The following is a 14,571-nucleotide window of genomic DNA, read 5'->3' on the forward strand; positions in this document are numbered from 1 at the left end:
TTCCTTAATTTATTCATTTTGGATTTTTGGGGGGGGATTGAAGGAGGGGAGCATCACATCTAGCAATGCTCAGGGCTTACTTCTGGCTCTGTGCTCAGAGATCACACCTGGTGGTGCTTGGTGGGGAATCCTATGGGGTGCTGGGGATAGTGCCCAGTTTGGTCACGTGCAAAGGCCTGAAGAGCATCATGCCCCATCATCCCCTCCAGGGCTGCACTTGGACAAAAGAGAAATGCAGTGGGACGGGGTGGGGTGGGGATGCAGGAGACAAAGGCAGGGCGAGCAAGAGTGACACACTCCCTGGGGCAGGCAGCCCACGACGGCCTCCTGATCCTCTCGGCACCTCGGGAGACCTGGACACTTCACAGTGGCCAAGGATTCAAACGTGTTCAGAGCCCGCTGGGTGCTGACCAAAGGGCTTCCAGAATGGGGGAAGCAGCGTCGCCCAGCCGTGCAGCCCAGGAGATGGGAGTCTCTACCTTGGCGTGATTTCTCTCCAGAGTGAATGGCACTGGGGCCGGAGAGGGTCTGGGGGGTGAGGGCACTTGCCAGGCAGGCAACCAAGCCCCAGTCTGATGCCAGCACCATTATGAGTCACCACTGAGCACCACCGGGTGAAGCCCAACCCCAACCCCCACAGCCCAAATACTTCCCATTTGTGTGCAGGGGTTTGGGGGGGAGCGGAACGGGTGTTTAGGCCATACTTCGAGGTACTCAACGGCCACTCCTGACGGTGTTCAGGGGACCACGTCTGGCACCGGGGATCAAACTAGGGTTGGCCACACAGAGGGCAAAGCTTAAACTTAACCCCGGGACTATCTCTCTGCCCCCCCCCCAAAGATTTCTTTTCTCTTTCTTTTGGTGAACAACAGAAGTGACTCTCCTTTTCCTGCCCCATCCTCCTCTACCCCCCCTCCGGTCCCTAAGGACCCCTGAGGTGGGAGTGACTGACTGGCCCAGACACTGAGACTCGGGTGTGAAGTGATGTGATGGGTAGAGGTGGTGTGGAGAGTCCAGGCAAGCCTCAGTCTCCTCATGCACAAAATCACAGGCAGAACCTGACTCTCGTTCACATGCTCCCACGTGAGCGAGCTGAGAGCCAAAGCCAGCCGGGGGAGGGGAAGAGCCGGGGAGAGGGCCGGGGCTGGGGAGCCCAAGGGACCCCATCGAGGACCTGCCTCATGCAGGGCGTGGGGACCCTGCTGGCAGCCCCCCCCGGGCGCAGCCCTCTCACCATCCCGAAGCAGCCGGGCCGGTCCTCGGGCACATGCAGCTCAGGATACACGTTCTCCAGGAACCACCTGAAGTCCTTACACTTGAGCTTCTCACGGAGCTGCCGCCTCTCGGTCACGTCGCCAAAGAACTCCTGAGGGGGGTCCATGCGGTCAGCCTGAAGGTCCTCCACAGTCCCCCACTCCACCCCACCCCAGTCCTGGGGCGTGACGATGCCCCCAAGCCCTAGCTGTGCAGGTGTGGGTGGGTGCCTAGGGAGAGAGCTGTGGCAGCCGGGGTACCACGCCCCCCACACACACACATGCGCGCGCACACACACACAGGGTTCCCCGTTGCCCAGCTCCAGCCTGGGGAGACCCAGTGCACCTCGATGGTCATGAAGCGCCTAGGACATGATGGGAGCCCCAAACCCCAGCCCTGTGGGCATCCCTGGACACACAGCACTTCTTCAATGGGACAGATTGAGGAAGGGTGGCTGAGGTAGACACGCATGCAAAGCCAAGAGACGGGGCTGGGATGAGATGAGATAGCGCACATATGCATGACCCATCCCCGGCACCACACACACACACACACACACACACACACACACACACACACACATACTCTGTGATGAAGAGATAGCTCAATGGTCAAGAGCATATACAGGAGGCCCAGGTCCGAGTCCCGGCACGGCAGGGAACCCCCAGCACTGAGTCAAGGGTAGAACCCAAGCACCTCCAGGTGGGGGTCATAAGTAAACAGGAACCAGAGAGCTCGTGCAAAGGGCAGGGCGCTTGCCTGGCAGGTGGCCACCCTGCCCTGGTCCCTGCCACCTCATTTGGTTCCCAGAAAAAAAATCACCAGGCATGATCCCTGAGTGCAGAGCCAGGAAGAGGCCCTGGCAACCATGGCATGGGGCCTGACCTCCCCTCCACGACAGAAATACCCACGATCTGAAGATCATGCAGTGGCTGGAGGTAGCTGAAACCCAGCCCTGATTTTCCTAGAAGCAACAAGCTCAGGGTACCCCAACCTGGGGTGGGCAGCATGAGCTGCTTGGTGTGATTCTCAAGGCCGGGTGGGCATCAAGAGACATCAGCAAAGGGTCATCACAACCATGGAGGAATCAAGTAGTTCCCCACTGGCCTCACCAAGGCCCACCGCAGCTTCTCCCTCCGGAAGTGGATGTGCGGGCACGGAGGGTAGAGGGAGGACGGAGGAGGAAGGGGGGGTTGGTTCTGAGGAGGCCTGCAGGGGTGAAGGCAGACGGGGCGGGTGGGAGGAGCTCACCAGGCGTGCGTGGGGGTTGCGGTGGTAGAAGAGCTCCTTGAACTCATCCAGCCACACTTCGGCAGCGCGGACACTGTTGGCCAGAGCCTTTTTGCGTGAGTAGGGAGCTTGCTTGGGGAAGACGTGGCCGACGTGTGAGCAGGGGTGCGTTTCCAGGGTCCCGCCGCACTGCCAGATCTGCAGGGCAGAGGAGTGGCTGGGTGAGGGGAGCGGGTCCATCGGCACGGCTGTCCCTTGAGTACAGAGGCCGGGCACCAAGCATCACCCAAAGAGACACTGCCGAGACCACACCCTCCAGGGCATGAAACAGGCGGCCCCCTCCACCCCACTCCTCACCCCACCGCCCATCCCTGCCTCACCCACCCCCATGCACACACGGGCTCCAGAGCGCAGCCAAAGAACAAGGGAGCGGCCCAAGGTCTAGCCACCAGAACCAAGACCACAAGCCCATGCACTGTTTGTTCATGCGTGGGGCTCACAGGGCCCAGAGTGGGCCCGGCCAGGAGCTCGTGGGTGGGTGACAGTCCACACGGGCGGATTACCTGATCTCCTAGCCAGAGAAGAGAGGAAAGCAGCTAGGAAGGAGAGAAGTTGGGAAGGGAGAAAGAGGAACTGCCAGACACAGGAGAAGCAGCCTGGCACCTGGAGGAGAGGCAGAAAGACCATTAAAAGCACACCTCAAAACCCAACGAGGTAGACTCATGCAAGGGCAGAGGGGTGTGAACCACCACACCCCACCACTGGCCCCCAGGATGAACCATCCAGAAAAGCAGCTGAAGGGCTGGAGACACAGTACAATGGGGTTGGGCACCTGCCTTGCATGTACCTGACCCAGGTTCAGTTTCTGGCAGCTCCGACGGTCCCCTGAGCACCGCCAGGAGTGAGCCCTGAGTTTGGGTTTCAACCAAATTCAAAAAGAAAATTTTTTTTGAAAAATAAGACCCAAAAGGACAGTACCTTACGATGGGAGAAGGAAAGCCCTGCGTGGAAGATAAAATTTCTATTTGGTTCACTCTTTATGCAAAGCTGGGATGTTCTGTTACTTAAAAAAAAATTCCAGGGGCCAGAACACTAGTACAGCGAGTAGAGCATACTGCCTGGCATGGGGCCAACCCAGGTTCAATCCCCGACATCCCATAGGGTCCCTCGAGCACAGACAGGAGTCATCTCTGAGGGTAGAGCCCAGTGTATCCCCTGAGCCCCACTGTGTGTGGCCCCAAAACAAAACAAGCAATCAGAAAAGATGAAAAAAATTCTCACAAAAATTAAACAGAGGGGCTGGAGCGATAGCACAGTGGGTAGGGCGTTTGCCTTGCACGAGGCTGACCCAAGTTTGATTCCCAGCATCCCATATGGTCCCCCAAGCACCGCCAGGAGTAATTTCTGAGCACAGAGACAGGAGGAACTCCTGAGCATCGCAGGGTGTGACCCAAAAAGCCAAAAAAAAATTAAACAGAAAATTTTAACATCATCAAAAAGCATGACCAATGGCATATGGTCTTGAAATGTAATATGCCAGACACAAGTTCATTGGGAATCCCACGGAAATGGCGGGGGTTCTCACAGAACTGTCACTCGGGGATTCTGAGGGCAGAGGGCGGCCTCAGGGGGTGCGCTCGTTAATGTGACTCTTGCTCCGGCCTGCACGTCCAGCTACTGAACCTGACCCCTTTAACAAGCTCTCCCGAGAATCCTTCTCGGTGTCAGACTCTGAATGTCACCCTGCTACATACATATAGAGGCGACTTCCTAAAGTGCTTAGCAAGCCTGGCGACCAAAGGTGGACCAGGAGGCAGGATGCTGTGTCTGGGGCCAACCTCGGCCCAGGGCAGCAGAGGGGAAGAAAAGAATCAGGGGACCTAGGAGGTTCCTTCCCTGCCTCCTGCTTTTCTAGTTAAAAGCACGTTCTGTGAGAAGGTCAGATGAGAGAAGCACATATATAGGCTGTCCACGTGTCCACTCTCAGGACACTGGACAAAAGGCCAAGGCGGGGAAAAGTCCAACAGGTTTTCATGAAATCCAGAGAGACAGAGGCATGGAGAGAGAGAGAGAGAGAGAGAGAGAGAGAGAGAGAGAGAGAGAGAGAGAGAGACAAGCACGGCTACAGAAAGAGAGACAGACCCGAAAGGAGAATTCGAGGTTTTCTCCGCCCCAAACTTCCATTCCTGTATCATAAGACCCCAGATACTGAAAATATTTCTTACTCACAGCAAACAGCCCACCAGCCATTGTCGGGGACCTGGAAGAGTTGCAACACCTGCGTCTCAGTGCCAGCCGCAGGAACCCTTACCCAGGCCTGATCTGCCTTCATCAGTCTGGGAGCACTGGTGGTGGGGGGGCTCTGCTGGGAGTCCTAGCTGGGGAAGCTCCCAGACCCCTCCAAATAATCACAGAACTGCGTGTGATGCATGTGCTCTCGAGGGGTCAAGGGCAGGGACAGCTGTTTCCAGGGCGGAGAGGGTACAGGCCCGGGGCGTGTCCAGTATAGAGGAATGAACGGTGCTGGGAAGGCCTCAGCATGGGCAAAGTCTAAGCATGAGAGGACCCCGGCAGCTGCAGATGGACCCGGAGAGAGGGCGGAGAGAGCACATGGCTGGGAGGGTGGCGGGGTGGGCGGTGGTGGTGGTCTCACAGCAGAGCCCAGGCACTCACAGATGCAGCTGGGGGCTGCTGGAGGCCATGAAAGATGATTCTAGCACATTTTCCTGAAGCCTTCGATTCCCCCAACCCCACTGAGCAGGCATGGCATCTTCCCCGGCCCCCAGAGGTGGCTCAGGTCGAAAGCTGGAAGGGAAGCACCCCAGAGTGCAGATGTGGGTGTGGGAAACTGGTGGCAGCCGGGTCCCTGTGGTGGCACTGGGGGGCCCTCCCAGCACTGTAGGCTCAGAGTACACGGGAAAGGTCAGTGGGACTCCTTGGTGGGGGATGGAAGAACAGGAGGGAGGGAAGACCAAGGAAGGGGGAGAAGAGAGAGAAAAGGGAGGGAGAGAAGGAGGGAGGGAGAGAAGGAGGGAGGGAGAGAGAGAGGGAGGGAGAGAGAGACGGAGGAAGGAAGGAAGGAAGGAAGGAAGGAAGGAGGGAGGGAGGGAAAGAAAAAAGGGAGGGAGTGAGGGAGGGAGGGAGGGAAGGAAGGAAGGAAGGAAGGAAGGAAGGAAGGAAGGAAGGAAGGTAGGAAGGAAGGAAGGAGTGGGGGAGGGAAGGAGGGAAAAGGGAGGGAGGGAGGGGTGCCAGCATGAGAGCACATTCACATGGCTTTAGGGTATAAGATTAGGGAACATGGTGACTGAAACATGCAAGAAAGCTGAGATGATGTGTGGAGTTCATGCACAATTCAATCAGCTAATCAGTGGCTGAATAAATAGCAGTACTCCTACATTTAAAAAAAACTGAGATGAGACTGTGGGAGGGGCAGGCAACTGACCATGAAGCTGCTGCATGTGTGCATGTGTGTGGGTTTGTGCAAATGTCTTCATATGTGTGCACTGGAGGAGGGAGTTGGGGGGGAGGGAGTATGTCTCGACATCACAGGCTGCATCTGTGACCTGACACATGATCCCTCCTCCTCTGCCTCAGTCTCTAAATCTGCTGTGTGAGCTGCAATGCCAGCGGCTCCCCAGTGGCCACTCCAGCAATCCGGGTGCCACCCTCAATCCGTCCTTTTTCCCAGATGTCAATCAGCTTCTCCAAATCCCCCCACCGCCCCGGAGGTCCCCCCACCCCCCAGTCTCAGCCTCCGTCTTCTCCTGCGCCCGCATTTCTGACGGGGAAGTCTGCAGAGCCTCCTAACACATGCCTGGTCCCTGCACCCCATCCTGTGCCCACCAGCTCCCTCACCACGAGGCACCAGGAGTAATTCCTGAGTGCAGAGCCAGGAGTAACCCCGAGCCTCAGCAAGTGTGGCCCGAAAACTAAGCCAAACAAATGAAACAGAACGCGAGCAGCCGGGCTCAGACCCAGGCTCACCCACTGACCAACGCTGGCTCTCGGCCGCCCTCACCCTGCACCCTCACCCATCCCCTAACTGGCTTCAGTCCCACAGAGGCCTGCCACTAAGTGCTCAGAGTCGTCACCATGGAGTCCCCACCTGACCCAGAACCCCACGCCCATTTGGACAGCCGGAAGTGGCAGCCAGCCACCTCGGGCCCTGGAGACTGGCACCAGTCCAGGGGGCAGGGCACCTGTGATATCAGTCCTCCCCGGGGCATGGCACACAACTCCTGGAAGGCGGACACACCCACCGGAGGTGAAGGGGCCAACAAAACCGGCCACGTTGACACAAGGCAGAATTATGGGTTCCCAAGGCAAACATCTCGGGACCGGCAAGAAGGCAAACGCGAAGGGACAAAGCGTGGTGGCCTCATTCGCGTGAGGCGTCTGGAAGGGGGAAAGTTTTTGTGGGGGTGTGTTAGAGGCCATGGAGCCGTTAGGGGCTGGGGTTGACACACACCGCCTGACGGTTGGAGAGATTCTGCGTGGTCGAGGGAAAAGCGCGCTTGAGTCTCCCAAGTTATATATTTAAGAACGGTCAGAGCAGTACATTTTAGGATACATACTTCTTCACCCTATTTTTATTTATCTTGTTTTGGCTTTGGCTTTGGGACCACACCCGGCAATGCTCGGGGGCAACTTCTGGCTCTGCACTCAGGAATCACTCCTGGCGGTGCTCGGGAAACCATAACAGGGTGCCTGGGGGATCGAACCCAGGGCAAACTCCTGCAAGGCAAGCGCCCTACCCACTGAACTCTCTCTCCAGCCCCCTCACCTTTGTTTTTAAATAAACAAAATAGGCCAATGAATATGAACCCCACACTTAGAGCGGGGTGGGTGTAGAGTAAAAAAATAATCAGCAGATGCTTTAGAACAAAACCAGGTGGGGCCCCAGCGAAGCATCCCTGCCCTCCCCCCGGGCGTCTGCTGCAGTTGTTGGGGGGGTTGTTACGCTCCCAGCCAGTCCTGACCTGATGACAATGATGGGGGACCGCATCCGCTTCCGCTCCCGCTCAGGGACCACGTGCCACGTGAACACCAGCCGCCAGTCAAAGCCACCGATCTGAGGCTCTCCGGAGTTGCCCAGGTACTCAAAAGTGTTCCAGTCAATAACGTCGATCACGGGGCACACCACCGCCGGCTCCTCCTCCCCGATCCTGCAGTGACCACACACACACACACACACACACACACACACACACGCACACACACGCACACATACGCACACCACCCAGATGTGGCCAGGACCGGGGTGACCAGGAACAGCCCCCCCCCTTCCAAGCCATGCTCGCTCCCACTCCACTCAGGGCCAGTGTGTGCCCTCAGGTCCCCTGCTTCTGGACCCTGCATGGCATCGGTCCCCAATGCCACCCTCCAGCCTGGGATTCAGAGGGAGAGCGAGACACGATGATGGCTCTGCTCTCAGCCCCTGGCACTGGCCTGGGCCCCTGGGAGTCCAGCTGCTGGGACCCTCTTTGAAGCTGGGGAAAAGAAAGAAGCCATGAAGGGAGCCAGAGTGGGTGAGGACAGAGATGGGGAGGGCAGAGAGCAGCAGGGTGAGGCTGGGGGCCAGATGATGGACACCCACGCCTGGGAGAGGAGACAGTGGGTGCGTGTGCTCCAGAGGCCAGCTGCGCAGACCCTGAACCCCTCCCCCCGCATCCTTGTCCACGCCACATGGGGGCACAGCCCACCCGGAGGAATCTGGGGGTAGCTGACAATAGTGATGCAGCATCAGGAGGGAGGAAGTGGAGGGAGTAAGGTGGGTCTGGGGGAAGGGCAGCCTGGAGTGGTTCCCCTCCCCCCTGCATTTAAAACCCTTTCAAACAATGATACTTAAAAGCATAGTTTAAGACTACAGGGGTAAGAAGATAAAAAATAACCCAGGCGAGGGCCATCTGCTTCCTGTCCATGATTCTGCTCATGGTTTCCTAGTGACGCTAAGGAAGGTGGGGGCCAGAGACACAGGACCCCAGGGAAGGTGCCTGCCCGACAGGTGGCTGCCCTGGTTCAATCCCCGGCACCCCATGTGGTCCCCTGAACACCACCAGGAGTGATCCCTGAGCAGAGCCAAGAGTAAGCCCTGAGCACTCACGGGTAAGCCCCTTCACACACACAAATCCCCCCCCCCAAAATAAAATGCAGGGGCTGGAGCCATAACACAGTGGGTAGGGCATTTGCCTTCCATGCGGCTGACCCGGGTTTGATTCCCAGAATCCCATATAATACCCTGAGCACCACCAGGAATAATTCCTGAGTGCATGAGCCAGGAGTGACTCCCTGTGCATTGCCGGGTGCGACCCAAAAAAGCAAAAAATAAATAATAAATAAATACATAAGAGAAATTACTGTGAATCACCATTTCTGTGGGTCCCTTCAGGCTTGAGGAGCCCCAGGCAACACAGGTACTGGCTGACCTGGGAAAGTCAGCCCAGCATGAAGGAAAGATGACCAAAATGTGCTGCCTAGGGCTGTGATCTGATAAGATCCACACCATCCTGTTCTTGGCCTCTCTGCCCATGGCAGCACTTTTCGACTCAGGCACCTGACCAGCAGCAGTAAAAGCAACTCCCCTGCACCAGTAAGCCGTTGGTACAGCAGCGCCTGATGCCCTCGAAGGCTCCCAGACCAGGGTCCCTGATCATGTGACCAGGGATGGAGCCGTGGCCTGAGACTGGGGGACGGGGCACCCAGGCCGAGCCCGAGGCCCACGGAGCTGGGTCTCCCGTGTTCCCACTGGGCACCGCCCACGCACCTCTGCAGCAGCGGCTCCAGCCAGCCCTCGTGGCACTCGCAGTGGCAGTCCAGGAAGGTGAGGATGTCGCCCTTGGCCCCCGAAGCCCTGAGTAACCGGGCGCGCACCAGGCCCTCCTTCTTGGTGGCGCGGATGAGGTGCACCTTGGGCAGGTGGGCTTCCAGGCGCTCCTTCAGGTGCTCTGGGGAGGAGAATGGGGCAGCCGGCTCACTCCCGCCCTGCCCGGGCAAGGGAAGGCTGGGATGGAGAACTCTAGAACCACCAGCAACGTTCCCACGTGCCCCCCTTGGACCCAGACGCCCAGGTCTCAGGACTGTCAGGACTTGGTGCCCAGCTGGCTCTATCGGCATCGCCTCACACTCACCTGCCCTGCACTCTGTCATGGGCAACGCTGAATGACCCCGAATACTCTCTCCACGATTTCCAGCCGAGTACATGGCCACCACCCCAAAGACATCAGTCCCCCAGGTTAAGATGTGTGATCCCAACGCCCCACCTGGTCCTCTGAGCACACCAGGAGTGAGCCCTGAGCACAGTGCCAGGAGCAAGCCCGGAGAACCGCCCAGCGGCCCCCAGAACAAACAAGCGAGACTACAGTCCTGAGCGTCCCCTGCAGCCAGGTGTGGCCAGGTGACTGTTCTTCTGCAGGGTGGGAGGTGAGACCCCCTACTAGGTGCTGCCCAAGTCCCCTGGACACCCTTCAGTACAGGTGGGAGTGAGAGAGAGGGGAGGGGCAAGGCTGGGGCATCCCAGGGAGCACAGCACCCCAAAGAAGGCGAGTGTTCACCCCTGCCCCCACCCCTGGCCCCCACACCTGCCTCCACACCTGCCCTCACACCCTCCCTCACAGTTGGCCCCCAACACCTCTCCCCCACCTCTGTCCCCAAGACCTCTCTCTCACACCCACCCCCCAACACCTGCCCTCTACACCTGTTCCCCCATGCCTATAGCCCATACCTATCCCCCACACCTGTCCCCCACACCTGCTCCCACACCTGCCCTCTACAGCCATACCCCAACTGCAGGGAGACGTTCCCTGTTATCTCCTGTAAATCACTGTTATCTAGAGCCTCACAGAGAACAGCCCAGCACAGCCTTCAATCAGAACCCGTCCACAGCGAGAACCAGACAGAGCTCAGAGGCAAGAGCAGGGGAGGGGAGGATGGGGGTCAAGGGAGGGCGGGGTGGGGAAAGGGGAGGTCAGGGCAGGGTAGAGGGGAGGCTGGGTACCTCTATCGCTGTAATCATCCACCAGGATGACCTCCTCCAGCAGGATGTCTGGGGACATCTCGAGGACACTGTAAACGGTGCGAAGGAGGGTTGACCAAGCTTCGTTATAAAACGCGATGATCACGGACGTCGTTGGCAGACCTTCATAATTGTACTTCTGCTCTCTGCACCTGCAGAAGCAACACAGCCTCAGGGACGGGGAACACCCTGCACCAGGGCATCCCAGGCCTGGCACGGTGCTTCGAAGGACCTCTGAAGGGAACGTCAGTCATGGTTGAGACCTGCCATAGAATTTGGTCGCATCTTCTAGAAATGCATTGCCCTGGAGCCTCCTGGAAGCCTCGGTAGCTCCCAAGAAAGGTTGTACAACGACACCCAAAAAGCCTGAAGTCACTCTGGTAAGGGCAGGCTGGGTCACCCACGAAGTCGTACTGTTGACATGGCCTCCAGGGACAGATGGCCCAATGATGAACCTGGCTCAGACCCAATGCGACAGGGCCATCCTGGGCCGGGATGGGATCCCCCAGAGCCAAACTTGATGGTGCCCAGGAGGCAGGCAGTGTCCAAGGAGGCACTTGGGTCTTTTCACACGGTCCCCTGACCCTGAGCTCTCTCCCTGCTCTGAGGTTGTGTATTTAAGCTGGGCAGCAACGTTCACAGTTTTGCCACCCAAAACCTAGGCAGGCTCCAAAGACAGGAAGACGGTTCCATCCTCAGGCTGTGCAGGTTTCACCTCTGTCCACTCCCACTTGAACCCCACTGCCCAGCTTCTACTCAGCTCTCTCCTCCTCTGCCTGGCACCCTCCCTGCCCTCCTTCCAGAACCACTTGGAAAAATCCCTGTGTGGAGAACACCTGTCTGGGGTGTCCGCTCCCTCCGACCGTCTCCCGTTCCTGCATACCACAAACTCATGTACCCTCCACTCATCCCCTCCTCCCACGCCCCAAGTCTCCTCACAGACACGTTTGACTCATGCGAGGCTTGGGGCTGGGGCACAAGAATGCTAGGGACACTGGTGGACACCACGGGGCAGCCTTGTGGGGAGAGGAGGTTCGGGAACACGTATGTCTGGCTGAGAATCAAATCCATCTCTGATGGAGGGTCACAGGGTCACTGTGGGCTTGTGCTGTCTGGGGAGCCTGTGGGCAGTGAAGGGTTCCACACTGGGGTGAGGCTCTGGGCAGAGAAATTCCATCCAGTCCTTGAGAGGTTTGGGAAATACCTGGAGGTTTGCAGGTCCTTTACCTGAGGCATGATCTGGCCACTAGGGGGCCTGGCACCCAGGAAGCATTGGGGGCAAGGTTGGGGCTCTTCCCGGTGGACACTGCAGCGGGGGTGTAGACGCAACAGGCACCATGGGCATGTCATGTCAGGTTCTGATCCATGGGGAGACCCCCACAGGACAGCTCATGCTTCATCAAGAAGCATGAGCCGTTCCCTGGCAGGACCCGCCCCACCCAATGCCACACACCCACACAGGCTGGGATGCATCCATTTGTAGAAACAATCTCGGAAACAGGACAGTGGCTGTCAGGGAGAGTGATTCAGCCCTCTCCCCTCTCTCTCTCCTCTGCCACCAATTCATGATCCCCTAAACCGTCCCAGGTAGTGCCTAGAACTCAGTTGCTGACTGTTTCAGCCTCCATCCTTTTCAGGACTTCCTTTCCCAGAATAGAAAAAGTGCACTGGAGGAGGGGGAGCTCTCGGCTCAGACTTTTGCTTGGTCTGTAGCCCATGATTCTGTCTGCCAAGCCTAAGGGGAGGGAACCAAGCAGGCAACAAAAGGCAGAAGCGAAAAACTAGGCAGGACCTCTGAGAGACCCACTCTAGGAGGTGGAGAAGATGGATGAGTCAGGAATCACCGAATTTGACAAGAATCAAATGTGAGGTTTGCTCTGACAAAATGGTGACCAGAACCAAATGGCAACCGGCTGAGTGGACAGCAACATTCCTGGAGTCAGAGATCACCTTGTTCCAGGTGAGGAAGACAAGACTATCGCCCACCTGGTGACAGGAAGCCACCAGCTTCATTCCAGGATCCTTACCATTGACCCACGAAGAGATGACTCGGAGCAGACCAAGACAACTCCAAAGGCCCCTTCATCTAACCCAGGGGGCGGGTGTACCATTGCCTCACCTGAGGTTCGGAGGGTCCACCCGGGAGCGCCCCCAGCAAGCTACTCCTATTTCCTTAACTTTATTTATATGTCTCTGTCCCTCTGTATGACCCGGACGGGGTTCCCAAATCTCTCACCGAGGAAGAGAGTGAGAGCAGTTTGCCCGAGCAGGAATGGAAGAGGCTCACGGGAACGCTCAAACAATGGAGCTTAGAAACTGGAGTCACTACTGTGGGAGCACCTGAGAGCAGTAGGCACCACTGTTTGTTAGATGAAAGTTGTTACTGCAGAATCGAGGTAGCCTGTTAACAACCTACATAATTATGCTCTGACCTGCTAATGCCCGTTTGGGGGTAGCTGGATAGAGCCTGCACACATGGAATACACTGGGATGCTTCTGGCAAACTCTTGGGTGCCACCTGTGTCTGGGTGAGACTCTGTCAGATTCTAAGAGGAAAAACTCCCAAGACAGTCGTTCAATGGGAGAACAGCTCTCCCCACCGGCAAGCGTGGATAGGGGAGAGCCTCTGATCCCCACAGTCTCTCAGCTCCCCAAACCTCAAGGCAAACCTGACTTGGTGTTTCCAGAGCCCAGGGACCCAGAGGCAGGACACGGGGAGCTAAGCCCAGAGCCCCATAGAGGCTGCGAGATGGTGTGCAGGACATGTGTGAGGTGTGCAGAACTGTGAGAGTGAATGGGCGACCCCAGGCCCATGGTGCAGGTAGAGGGGCAGGGCTATGAACTGGGCACCGAGGGGTAAACAAGGAGCTGCCTGTGCCTGCCCTGGGCTGCCTTACCAGGAGTGTGACTCCCAGTAGAAATGTGACTGGCAGGAAGGGGCATGGCTGACCAAATTCCTGGAAATGACTGGAAAAGGATGGCTCTTCCTTCTGAGGCTTTGCCATCTGGTCTGACACATGGATCTGGACACAATTCTTGTCACCAGTAGAGTGTCACTCAGCCAAGGCTGTCCCATCAGGTCCAGGCGTGCAGGAACAAAGAGGAGTCAGGGTCTGGTTCTCTATTTCATGGGGTCTGACCGTGCTGTGATGGTGGCAGTGGGACTTGTATTAGGGAACCTGATGGTCCACACAGAAGTGGGGCGCTATTCTCCTGGATCAGCTCTGTACAGACTCGGGGAAGCTAGAAACATATTTCATCCACGGCCCCATCCTGCTCCACTGATAACACACTGTCTTCCTGCCAGGGCAGGTGCCATGGAGAGGGACCCTGGCTGAGGGGACAGCACCTTGGACCCACCTGCTGCAGGAGCACTTTCAAGTTCTCATCCTGAGAAACCTGATGTGGCCACTAGGGGGCAAAGTGGGGTCTGTCCCTGGTGCCACTGCAGAGGGGAATGGGGAAACAGGCACCAGGGGCAGGGGAGGCCATGGAGGTGCTGCAGTGGAAGGCAGGGCTCTGGGTGCTGCATCCTGCCCTCCCTCCTGGGGACGCATCCGTGATTGAGACCTTCAACCCTTGGGGTGGACTCTCCTGGGGTCATTGACAGGCTTCACACAGGGGCAGGCAGGTGACGCGTCTTGGCATGGTGACATGGCCGAGGCTTCCCACAATCTAGAAGCAATTGTCAACTACTGGCCAGACCTGCCCCGCCCAGTGACACACACACCCACACAGGCCTGGGATAGATCCATTTATTGTAACAATCGTGAAAATCAGACAGTGGCAGTCAGGGAGAAAGCCCGCCTTCCTCCTTCCCCTCTTCTCAGCCAGCAATACAAAGTCCCCAAACAGCCCCAAAGAGTGTGTAGAATCCGGTCACTGTATGGTACCAGCGGCCAAGCTTCAGGGCTGTCATGCGCAGAAAGAGGACCCCACAATGGGGAGGGGAGAGCTGAGTTGTGACTTCTGACCTCCAAATCATTGTTTGCTAGTGCTGGCGGGATATAACTGCCATCCTGATCCCTCTGAGCTTGTGGAGGGTGACATCTCGGCCCCTCTAATACCTGGGGTCT

At 57.5% G+C, this 14,571-nt stretch overlaps 1 protein-coding gene across 1 annotated transcript in view; it reads right to left on the reverse strand.

The window, feature by feature from the left end:
* Positions 1 to 10,918, reverse strand: part of LOC130026624 (polypeptide N-acetylgalactosaminyltransferase 12-like) — a 31,205-nt gene extending 20,287 nt beyond the window's left edge. Inside the window, exons 1-7 of the mRNA XM_056117458.1 lie at positions 10,896 to 10,918; positions 10,478 to 10,647; positions 9,248 to 9,428; positions 7,464 to 7,649; positions 4,627 to 4,744; positions 2,506 to 2,682; positions 1,235 to 1,366 (exon numbers count right to left, since the gene is read on the reverse strand). Of these exons, the coding sequence (XP_055973433.1) occupies positions 1,235 to 1,366; positions 2,506 to 2,682; positions 4,627 to 4,744; positions 7,464 to 7,649; positions 9,248 to 9,428; positions 10,478 to 10,647; positions 10,896 to 10,918 (987 nt within the window). The remainder of the gene's footprint in view (positions 1 to 1,234; positions 1,367 to 2,505; positions 2,683 to 4,626; positions 4,745 to 7,463; positions 7,650 to 9,247; positions 9,429 to 10,477; positions 10,648 to 10,895) is intronic.
* Between the last annotated feature and the right edge of the window lie 3,653 nt (positions 10,919 to 14,571).

Source organism: Sorex fumeus, unplaced genomic scaffold (genome assembly GCF_029834395.1).
Source record: "Sorex fumeus unplaced genomic scaffold, SorFum_2.1 ptg000034l, whole genome shotgun sequence".
Taxonomy (NCBI): Eukaryota; Metazoa; Chordata; class Mammalia; order Eulipotyphla; family Soricidae; genus Sorex; species Sorex fumeus.